This window comes from Leopardus geoffroyi, chromosome A1 (genome assembly GCF_018350155.1).
Source record: "Leopardus geoffroyi isolate Oge1 chromosome A1, O.geoffroyi_Oge1_pat1.0, whole genome shotgun sequence".
Classification (NCBI taxonomy): Eukaryota; Metazoa; Chordata; class Mammalia; order Carnivora; family Felidae; genus Leopardus; species Leopardus geoffroyi.
Window position 1 is genome coordinate 196,788,302 of NC_059326.1, and position 12,204 is coordinate 196,800,505.

The 12,204-nt window shown below is 42.6% G+C and overlaps 1 protein-coding gene across 3 annotated transcripts in view; it reads left to right on the forward strand.

Moving 5' to 3' along the window:
• Positions 1-12,204, forward strand: part of PDE6A (phosphodiesterase 6A) — a 64,786-nt gene that overhangs the window by 22,924 nt on the left and 29,658 nt on the right. For all 3 annotated transcript variants that reach the window (XM_045437390.1, XM_045437380.1, XM_045437373.1), the window contains exons 7-8: positions 6,745-6,811; positions 9,475-9,522. In XM_045437390.1, coding sequence (XP_045293346.1) covers positions 6,745-6,811; positions 9,475-9,522 — 115 coding nt within the window. The remainder of the gene's footprint in view (positions 1-6,744; positions 6,812-9,474; positions 9,523-12,204) is intronic.

Sequence of the window (12,204 nt, forward strand, 5' to 3'; positions counted from 1 at the left end):
CTTCGGTCAAAATCAGACTCCGTGGGATTTACCGTAGGTCACCTTAACCCTTAAACAAGTGGGTGCAAAAGGTCACAATGGAGTCCCTCCTGTCGCTAGGTTGAATTATAATAATCCTGTCATTCAGATAACCCAGTTCTTGGGTTTACCTTTGACTGGTTGGGGATGAGAGACTGCTTCAAAGTCTTGAGTTTCTGGGTTTTCCCTGCTCATCCTTGCGTAAAAACTGATTGTTTCCTAAGCTTGTCCCTTTCTTTTGCTGTTGTTGTCTCAACCTTATCAAATGCATACTTTTTTTTTAAGTTTATTTATTTATTTTGAGAGAGGCAGAGATAGCATAAATGGCAGAGAGAGAAGGAGTCAGAGAACCCCAAGCAGGTTCCACACTGTGAGGGAACTGTCAGCATGGAGTCCCACACACGGCTTGAATTCATGAGACCATGAGATCATGACCTGAGCCAAAACCAAGAGTTGGATGCTTAACTGACTGAGCCACCCAGGTGCCCCTCAAATGCATACTCTTTAACCACTCTGTATTCTGACTCCTTTTCTAGAGGTGTAAGTTTATTAAACTCATTATCTGTGTTATAAGTTACCACGGGTCATAGTCTTCCCCCCGTGTTGTACCAGTGTTCATCAAGCATCATATCCTTCTAGCTTTTGAAAACATTCACTTTGCTACCTTCCACCCAGTACCTAAGCTAAGTCACATATTTTAGGTTCTTTGTTATGGCAGCACCCTGTTTCTGATAACAATTTTTGTATCAAGATAGGCCAGGCTATGTTATGGTAACAAAACCTTAAGACCTTAGTTGTATAAACAGTAAAAATTTGTTTATCATCCCACTACATGTAAATTGAGGTTGGTGGGTGTGAGGTTGGTTGGTGGAGTATCATGCATGGATTGTAGTCGGGCAGGGACCACAGCTGATAGAGCAGCCACCATTTTGAACCTTGGGAGGTTGACTAACTTGCCAGAAGGAAGCTAGAACAGGACAAAACAGATACTAACTCTTAAACATCCCTTTGGAAGTGGCTCCCTTCACTTCTTTTTACATTTCATTGGCCAAAGCTAGCGTATGGCTGCACCTAACTTCAAGCAGACAGAGAATGCAACCCTCTTGTGTGCCCAGGAGTGAGAGCCAGAATACTTGCAAATATCCTGACTGCCAAAGTATGTGCCATCTAAACTAAGAGAGGGGAGGGGTGCCTGGGTGGCTCAGTCGGTTGAGCGGCCGACTTCAGCTCAGGTCATGATCTCGCGATCCGTGAGTTTGAGCCCCGCGTCGGGCTCTGTGCTGACAGCTCAGAGCCTGGAGCCTGTTTCAGATTCTGTGTCTCCCTCTCTCTGACCCTCCCCCGTTCATTCTCTGTCTCTCTCTGTCTCAAAAATAAACAAACATTAAAGAAAAATAAAAAAAATAAAAATAAACTAAGAGAGGGGAAAACTGAATAGTAAGTGAATGGCTAATCGAACCAAAAGAAGACAAAGTAAGGTTTAGAAAGAACATAGAACAGGTGGAAAAAAAGTAAAAAGTGCACATTAAGATAATATTTAGATCAAAATATACCAATAATTACTTTAAATATAAGTCAATTAAATGTCCCAGTTGAATGACAAAGATTGCCAACCTGGATAAGAGAGATATCTATCATATTTCATTGGTTCTAAGATGTATAGTTTTCTACTTTTTGACATTTCTGAAACAGAATCAATGACACTGTATAATTGCTATCAGCCAGATGGCAGTCATGATGTAGTTGTTATTGACTGTCTATGCATGAACTTGGCCATGACCATTCATATTGCTGGGACTTCCGCTGAGTTATGTGCACTGTTGGTTGTACCCATATTGAATTTAATTGCCATATAAAGTAATTAAAAGAGAGTATATACTATAACACAGCACTGAAACAAAAAGTTGTTTTGAATGGCACAAAAAGATAAGAAAAGGTGTGGAATATAAAAATCTGTTTCTAAATTCTAAAAGAGGGGCGCCTGGGTGGCTCAGTCGGTTAAGCATCCAACTTTGTCTCAGGTCATGATCTCACAGTTCATGAGTTCGAGCCCCACATCGGGCTGTCTACTGTCAGCCCAGAGCCCACTTCAGATCCTCTGTCCCCCTCGCTCTCTGCGCCCCCCCCCCAACTCAACTAGAAGCTAGAAGGCCAAAGGCCCTATGTAGTCCAGGGGTGGCACAGGAGAAGCAGGTTTGAGAGGGGGCTGGAGGGGCAGACAGAAGCCGTCTATCACAACAATGAAATGTGAAAAGAAGTGAAGGGGGCCACTTCCAAAGGGATGTTTAAGAGTTAGTATCTCGTTCTTTCTCTCCCTCTCTTTCTCTCAAAAATAAATAAACACTAAAAATAAATAAATTAATGAATTCTAAAAGAGGTCTGTTGATATTCATAAAGTAATAATTACAAGTTCAAGCTGCATTATGTTTCAGATTAAGTGGCAGCATTTTATCTTTCTCAGTTTCCATGTAAGAAATGGTCTGTCAAGGAACGTTTGGCTTTCTAGATACGAAGAAATACTATATATCCTGTTTATAAGAGATCTACCTAAAAGATAAGAATACTGAGAGGTTGACAGTAAAAGAATGAAAAAATATATACCATGCAAATTCTAATAGAAAAAGCTGATATAACTCTATTAATATCAGGTAAAATTAGACATTATGACACAGAGCATAAGTAGAGATATAGGTAGTCACTTCTTAATGATAAAGGGGTTAATTCATCTGGTTATTATAGGAAGATATCATAATTCTTAATTTGTATACACTTAATAACACGGCCTCAAAAAAAAAAAAGCAAAGCTGACAGAAATATAAGAATGTATAGACAAATCCATTTTTGCTAATTGATAGGAGGATCAGACTACAACAGATATAGAATATTCAAATAACATAATTAAACTTAATCTAATGGATCTGTCTATCTATCTATCTAGAGAGAGAGAGAGAACAAACATGGCACCCCATCCCCCACATTATAGGATACCTATTCTTTTCAAGCATACACGTGCCATTTGCAATAACTGGTGATATAATGGGCCACAAAGTAAACTTCATGTATTTCAAAAGATTGAAATAATATATGGAATGTCCCCTGGTCACAATAAAAATATTCTAGAAACCAATAACAAAAAGCTAATTAGAATAATCTTCATATGCAACTAGGGAAGCTAGAAATACCCTTCTGAAAAGAAGGAATCACTTGCAAATAACTCATGGGTAAAAGAATAAATCAGTGGAAATTAGTATAACTTCGGAACTGAAAAATAACAAAGACGCTACACGCCAAAACCTATGTGATGCAATGAAATCATGCTTAAAGGGAAATTTACAGCTTTAAATATACATGTTAGAAAAGAACAAAAGCTGAAAAAGTAATGAACTATGTAGCCACCTGTATAGGTCAGTGTCCCAACAAATAGTAGGTGTCACGTTCAAATTAGGATAATTCCAAGGAGGGCTTATTTACAAAGGGGCAATTACAGGGGTGCGGGTGCAATGAAGAAAACCACAAGAGAATGTACTAGTAGTGATGTTTTTACAAGCACTCCTGGCCCCATAAAGAGTTTTCTAGAACTTGGACAAAGAAGGGGTCCTGTAGAACAGACCACCTTGAGAGAAGCATTGCCCTTTAGTCAAGGAACAGAGCAAGCCCAAAGCAACCTTGCCAGTGGGGGCCCAGGGAAATAAATAATCTGACCTCACTGTTCTATCTTCCTCTAGTCTTTGGTCAGGTCTCCCCACTGGGCCAAACTCAACTAGAAGCTAGAAGGCCAAAGGCCCTATGTAGTCCAGAGGTGACACAGGAGGAGCAGGTTTGAGAGGGGGCTGGAGGGGCAGACAGAAGCCGTCTATCACAACATCTCAAGAAATTAACAACAAACCCAAAGAATAAGGAAAAGCCCAGAAATCAATAAAATATAAAAAGATAAATAATGAACAAATGCCAAAAGTTGGTTCCTTGAACAGATTCATGTGACTGACAAATTTCTGGCAAGACTGAACAAGAAAAATAGAGAGAACATCAAATGAGTTGTGTCAGAAATTAAACTGAGAATAACCACAGTAACACAAACATTAAAAAGACAAGAGGATAATTTGCCAAAAATACTTTAAATTTAGATGAGACAGGCAAATCCCTGGAAAAGGAAAACCTACTAAATGCAAATCAAGAAGAAATAGAAAGCCGTAATAGTCTTAGAGCAGTAAAATAAATCAAAACCTTCCCACAAAGACACTCCAGGCTCAGATGCCTTCAGGGGTGAGTTCTACAAAATATTTAAGGAAGAAATAATGCAATCCTCATGCGAATCATCCAGAAGAATAGAAAAAGAAGTGGCTGATATAAACTTGACAACAAAACCCAGCAAGGGCTACGTAAAAAAGGACTATTCAGATTAAGCTCACTTGTGGACATAGATGCAAATATCCTAAACGAATTTTAGCAACCAAGGAATGAATAAGCCACAGGGATAAAAGGTACAGCATGGGGAATATAGTTAATGGTATTGCAATAGTGCTGTAGACAGATGATACACTTGTGGTAAGCGGGGTCTAACGTATAAAGTTGTCAAACCACTCTGCTGTATGCCTGAAACTAATGGAATCTTGTGTGTCGGCTACACTTCGATAAAAAAAATAATTACTTTTTAAAATTTTAAGCAAATAATAACTACAAGGGATTCTATATCATGACCCAATTGGGTCTAATCCAGGAAGGCAGGGTTGGTTTTTAACATTCGAAACATCCATCAATACAGTTGGCTACCTTAAGAGAAACATGATATAATTATCTCCATAGAGAACTTTCTTGGCTTTCTAAAGAGAATTAAAAAAAAAATTTCTTTAAGTTTTATTTATTTATTTTGAGAGAAAGGGAGAGAGAGCATGTGTGTGTGTGAGCAGGGGAGGGGCAGAGACAGAGGAAGAGAGAGAATCCCAAGCAGGCTCCACACTGTCAGCGTAGATCCCAACGCGGGGCTCTGTCTCACGAACCATGATATCATGACCTGAGCTGAAACCAAGAGTTGGGCACTTAACCAGCTGAGCCCCCCAGCCGCCCCCCACCCTCACCCCGCAAAGAGAATTTTTTTTTTAATGTTTGAAAATGCTAAGTATCAACAGAGACATGGAAGAAAGGAAAAGTTTAATAAACTGCTGTATCCTCTAGAGTATATACCAGAAACAACCACTTCTGAAAAGTTTGGCTTTATCTAGTAAACTTGAAGACATGCACATCTTATAACTCAGTATTTCTATCTCCTAGGTACACAGCATACAAAACTGGGAGCAGATACACATCAGACTGTTCATGCATCATTGTTCACATTAACCCTAAGCTGAGGGAAAGTGCCATCCGTCATTGAATGGATACTTGGTGCTATCGGTTTACAAGAAAAAACTGGAGTCAGTAAAACAAATGAATTACAGCGACATGAAAAAGAGACCAAATGAAATAACAGACCCTGTAGGATTCCAGCCACATGAAACTGAAAAACAGGCAGCACTAAACTAGAGGTTACTAGAAAGCATACTTAGGTAGTAAAACTCTACAGAAAAGCAAGAGTGTAACTAATCATGTCAGAACAATGGTTACCTTTGGAGTCAGGGAGAGGGCTGCCATTGGCAGGGACAGGTCAGGGACTTCCAAGGTGCTGACAAGGTTGTTCTTGGCCTGGGTGTGGTTTTATGGATGTTCACTTCAGAATGATTCATGAAGATTTTAACGTGTTTCTCCGTGTTTGTATATTTTCTCACAACAAACCAAGCATAATCTTACAATAAATAAAAGATAGTAATACTGGGGCCCCTGGGTGGCTCGGTCGGTTGAGCGTCCGACTTCCCCTCAGGTCGTGATCTCACGGTTCTTGAGTTTGACCCCACGTTGGGCTCTGTGCTGACAGCTTGGAGCCTGGAACCTGCTTCAGATCCTGTGTCTCCCTCTCTCTCTGCCCCACCCCTGCTTGCACTCTGTCTCTCAAAAATGAATAAATGTTAAAAAAGTTTTTAAAAAGATAATAATATCAAAAATAGTAATATTATCGCGAGGGATAAATCAGCATGTAAAGCACCCAGCTTAGTGCTTGGTACGTGGTAGGAGTTCACCATAGATGTGTTTCCTCACTCTCTCTCTCTCTCTCTCTCTCTCGATGGTATTAAGCTACCTCTCTCCATGTAAGTATTTTTTTTTAATTTTTTTAATGTTTTTATTTATTTTTGAGACAGAGAGAGACAGAGCATGAACGGGGGAGGGTCAGAGAGAGAGGGAGACACAGAATCGGAAGCAGGCTCCAGGCTTTGAGCCATCAGCCCAGAGCCCGACGCGGGGCTCGAACTCGCGGACCGCGAGATCGTGACCTGGCTGAAGTCGGACGCTTAACCGACTGCGCCACCCAGGCGCCCCTCTCCATATAAGTATTAATGGAAACGATGTGCTTCTTTCTGCTCAGCAGCCAATAACAATATGCTGAATGAATCTTGTCCTTTTTCTTGGATCGTCAAACTCAGCATGCGCTTATAAAATGTTGTCTTCATCAGGCTTTTTTCCATGTCTAAATTTGAATAGTAAGATGCTTAGATAAGATTTGGGGGTCATTGAGGCGTAGTGAATGTAAGCAGGGACTGGGACCCCCCAAGAGAGTAGAGGGGGGACAAGACCCAGATTCAAGGGTTTCGTCCAACTGTCCCTATATCGAAAGTTACCAGTTGTCTTTGGCCTTTACAGGAACCCACCTCCTGATCATTGGGCTTTAGTAAGTGGTCTCCCCACTTATGTTGCCCAGAATGGCCTGGTAAGTAATGCAACTTTGAAGGGGGAGGGTCTTGAATCGTTGGAAGTGTGAAAGGATTTCAGATCGAGAGAGTAGGAAACACGGCGGGAAGTGAGTCTCTAAAAGCCTGAGTCTCATTCCTCCGTTCGCTTGACCCTTGGTGCACATCACCCCATATTTGAGCCCGGTCACCCCTCTTTAGCCTTCCCCAGGCACATGCTACACAACGCTGCTCCTGTAGCGAGAAATTTACTTGTTGAACATTTTCAATGTGCCAGGCACTGTAGTTGGCTCTGGGGATGGAAAGACAGATGCATCAGATGCAGTGTCTGTTCTGAAGCTCGTGATCAACTGGGGAGATATTTTAAACAGATTCTTCTACTCCAGTGTGATAAGGGCACAATAGAGATATACCTGGTATAGTCTAGGAGCACAGGGTAGGGGGCATCTAAACCAGCCTTTTCTTCCTAGAGTGTCAGCCTGAGTTGAGTTTTAAAATAAATAGGTCTTAGGCAGATAAGAGCAGGAAAGGGGATTCAGGTGGAGGCAGCGACGTGAGCAAACACGGGCCTGGAGGTTTGAACAGCAAGGTGTATGCAGTTGAGTGTGGCTGGAGTATTAGGTTTGAGCTAGGAAGGTTTCAACAGATGAGCCTCGTGAGGGAAAGAAGCCCCAGAGAGCAGTGGCCTTGGATGCCAGGTCACGGGATGGGACTTCAACCTATAGGCACTGAGTTTTTAAGCAAGAGATTGACACGGTCAATTTCCATTTTAAAAAGATAACTCTGAGAGCTCCCTGGAAGATAGATCTGAAGATACTAAGAGGCAGAGCAAAAAGCACATCCTTACAAGCAAGAGAAGACGGGCATCTCAAGAAAGGCACAGGCAGCGAGGAGTGCTCTCGTTAGCAGCAACAGCCAGTGAGGGCTTACGAGCCGCGCAGTAAATAAATTTGCTCATTCAATACGCACGCAGGTCTGACAGAGACAAGATGAAGAGAGGGAGACCAGGGCTCAGATCTAATATCAGGAGGGTAAAGTTGGCAGGACTTCGTGATCATGGGCAGAGAGGGAGGGAGAGAGAAGGGTCAGGGCTAATCTCAGGCTTCTGGACTGGATAAGCAGTGCTGACCAGAGGGTTGGATGCGAGGTGATAAGGTCAGTTTCAGACAAGATGACACGGAGACGTTTTTAGGCAGCAAATGTCCAGTGGGCAGCTGAAGAGATGACTCTGAAGCTGTGGAGAGAGAGGAGAGCTGGAGACAGGGGACTTGAAAGACATCAGGACCAGATGGTTCTGGAAACCATGTGTGTGGATGAAGTCACCAGGGAGAGTGAGAGGGACCTGGGGTGGGATGCTGTTGGGTGCCAGCATTTAAAGACTAAAGAGGAGCGTGTGAAGGCTAGAAGGAGGGTTCGGAGGTATCTGGAGTCCCAGGCGGGAGTAGGTGTCATGGAAACCGAGGAAGTAAAGCGATTCAACAAGGAGAGAGATGGCCAAGCAGCAAAAGCGATCTAGTGAGATAAGAACTGAAAACCCTATCGAGTTTGGCAATTAGGTCACTGGCGGCCCTGATGAGAGCGGGTTTGGTGGTGAGGCAGAGGTGGAAGCTGGCGTGGGGTCTGCGGAGGGGTGGGTGGATGATAAGCAGGTAGAGAATCACAAAAGAAAAGAAGAGAAAAAAGCCTGGGTGGGTTGCTACTGGGACCGTGTTTGGGTGAAGAGAGATTTCACGTTCAAGGATGGGAGAGACTCAAGCAAGCTCGTGGCTGAGGGAAGGAGCCCTCAGAGAGGTCAGGGGTCAGGAGAGAACAACGGCAACTGATGGAAATGGTCCGAAGAGAGGCCAGAGGGATGCAGCAGTAGGTAAGCAGACAGACAGCTCACCCTCTGAGACCACATGATGGTCACGGCCAATGGGACAGGCAGGGTCACTTCAAATCCTTTGGGTGCCTTTTTGAGAACTTGGAAAAAGCATGCCTTCTCAGTGGGTGATAAGAAAAAGACTAGGAGCATCTCTCTGCAAGTCAAGAACAAGCTGGAGTTTAATTCCCAGGCAACCTTCAGTGGTGTGCTTTTGTGCAGTGTGCACACCATGCAACTGTACATGGTGGCCCCAAGGGCAGGGCTCTGGAGGGGTGAGGTACGTCCCATCCATATGGTAGGGTTAACTAGTTCAATTTTTAGGAGACAAATGTGGCAATATAAAACCAGAGCTACAACACTTTTATTTCTCATTCTACTTTGGGGTTTATGCCCCCAGAAAAAAACTCTTTCCTTAACAAAACAAACAATACCAAACCCAAATGTAACGGACTGAAAGATGCTTAGAGTAGCATTACTTATATTAATAGTAACAAAAACGGGATACCACCCAAACATTCAGCAAAAGGGGGACAAGAAAATGAGATACTATGCAGCTGTTAACAATGACAAATTGTAGCCTTAATTTCTTTCAAAGCTTAGAAATGACTGAGGAAGCAAATGGCAAGAACTAATGTTCGTCCAGGTAGCTTTTCTGTCCAATAACCTCAGTTAATCATTCAAAGCCATCTTGAGCATGTCTACCTAATGAAAAGAATGTGAACGCCTTGGGCAAGGACATAGCATTTCTGAAAGCAGGGCTTCACTAGGTATGCTATCGCGACTAATCACAGCTCTATTATTCCTCCTCATGGCTTTCAGATTTGCAACATCATGAATGCGCCTGCGGAGGACTTTTTTGAATTCCAGGCAAGTCATTTTTTGTTTGATCTCTTAGTCATATGATGTTTTTCCCCCCAAGAGGAGTAGAATACATTAAAATCCGTCTATTTATTGGGAGGCAGTCTCGATAAAGTGAAAATGTGGATGGAAAAAAGTCATGTGCCCATGGAAGTGGGGAGAGAGTTAGTCTGGTAAATTCCAAGGTCCCGTTTGGTTTTAATGTTCACACCCTTTGCTTTCTGGCCTCAGGACCTCTGTTTATGCTGTTCCCCTACCCCCCAACTATCGTGTCCTGCCCAAATCCTCTCTGCCCTTCAATACAACCTCAAACGCTATGAAACTTCCATGGAGTTTTATTCTGTTTCTTCTGGCTAATATCATTTCTGTCTCCTTGGGCTTTTCATGGAATATTGTTTAACACTCCATTTGATTTTGCCCGTCTTTTCTACGAATGTTTATGAAGGGCACCCTCTGTGCCAGGAATTGACACAGTGCTACAGTGGCTGCCATAGTGGACCAGACAGACATGGTCTTTATCTCAAGAGGGCTCATGATTATATGGGGAGAAAGGCCATGGAGTGCTGTTCAGAGGACAGAGGGACAGAGGAAGGGATCTCTCTGGAGACCTGACTTAATCTGGAATTAATCAAGGAATAATAATTGAGAAATTATGTTTGGGCAGCAAAGAAAGGGGAGAAGACTGCAGGAGGGAGAGGGCTTGTTGGAAGGACCTACAGTAGACCAATGGATTTGAGTCAGAGGCAGATCAGAAAGTGCCAAGAGAAGATTCTAGAGAAGTAGACTAAGGCCAGATGACGCATGGCCTGGAAAACCATGCCGGGGAGTTCTCTCCTACTATATTTCCCTTCCTTATCTTTTATTACCCTTCCTTGATTTCAGATTAACTCTCCTCAGCAAAATATCAGCTTCCTTTGGCCAATGGTTGGACCTTATCTTTCTTGATATTTCCAGCTCCTGTAAATATTTGTTGAGGTTAGCACACTCGATATAAGAAAAACAAATCATTAGCAATCAGGAACTAACTAAGAAGAAAATAAAAATGTCTCTTAGAAAAATTCATGAATTATTTTTTTTTACTCCTTGAAGAGCATGTTGAAAGAGCTTCGTGAGACTATCCTTCCAAAGCTAAAGTTGCACGTCTTGGTTTAGGGTTTTGACCATGACCATGGGACAAGCCCAAACTGTTGTCACGTGTTGCTAACCTGATGATATCCGTACAGAACTTGGTCTCTACTCAATTAATTGCACGTACCCACATGAAAAAATCAAATCTGATCTCAATTTTAGATTCTAGTCTTCCTCCTCCAACTCATTCTCTACAAAGTAGTTTGAGCAGTTTTGGAAACATGGGTTGCATCAAGTACCTTCTCTGCTTAAAAAATCTTTAATGTTTTCTCATTTTGCTTTCAATAATAAGCTGTCTCCTTATCATGGCCTTCAGAAGGAAGAACTTCCCCAAAGGTTAAGTAGAGAGCTGGGGGGGTGGGGGGCGGGGAAGGCAGACCTAGAACTCATGTTTCCAGCGTTACTGAAATCATCACCACTGTCGTTGTTGTCGTGGTCATTATCCTCGTCATCATCTCACCATCTTAAGAATCTTGGAAACTTTCTGGGGCCCCTGGGTGGCTCAGTCAGTTAAGCGTCTGATTTCGGCTCAGGCCATGATTTTGCGGATCATGAGTTCGAGCCTTGCGTGGGGCTCTGTGCTGACAGCTCAGAGCCTGGAACCTGCTTCGGGTTCTGTGTGTCTCTCTCTCTCTTTGCCCCTCGCCTCCTTGTGCTCTGTCTCTGTCTCTGTCTCTCTCTCTCAAAAATAAAAAAACATTAAAATAAAAAAGAATCTTGGAACTTTCAAACTAGAAGACTCTCCAAGTACAGGAAGTCTTCCTTGATTTCCTTCCCTTCTCTGGTTCCCCCAGTATCATAACAAACTCCCCACGTGTAGTGCAGTTGCTCCTTGACCTTCTAGATTACAAGCAACCTGAGGACAACCTTTGTGCCTTATTCACCTTGTTTTATTTTCAGCTTCTAGGTCAGTTTCTTGCACGTTATAAAATGTCTGATATTTTATGAATTGGCAGAAAAAGAGTCTAGAAATTACCTTGTCCAGTCGTCCTCTTGTTATAAATGATGAAAATGAGGCTCTGACAGATGGAAAATGACTCACAAAGGGGACCTTGAGATTGACCAAGAAATTTCACCTCCGTTTTCTCGTATGTTCCACGAGGCACATATTCTTGCTACCGTCCCCATCTACAGAGGAGAAAGTTGAGACCCACCGAGATAAGATGACATGCCAAAAGTAACAGAAAGTCACGTCAAGAGTCAAGAGTCAAGAGCTAAACAAACAAACAAAACCTTTAATTGTGGCGTTGTTAAGCACATTCCGGCACTTGGTGGCTTGAGAGAGAGAGAGAAAGAGAGAGAGAGAGAGAGAGAGACTGTATCTGCGAATAATCAGAAGCAGGTGAAACACTCTAGACGACTTTAATCTGTTGCCAAAATAGACAGGTGAAAAACAAAGCACAGAGAGGAGCCAAGGGTTTTGTTTACACAGCTACAATCTGATTCGATAGGCTTGTTGCCCACCTGCCCGCAGAGTCCCTAGCTGTTTTGCAGTTTTCATTTTGTACGTATTACCTGGAAAGCACGGGCACTTTTTAAATATACCTAAATAGCCTGTGTGGC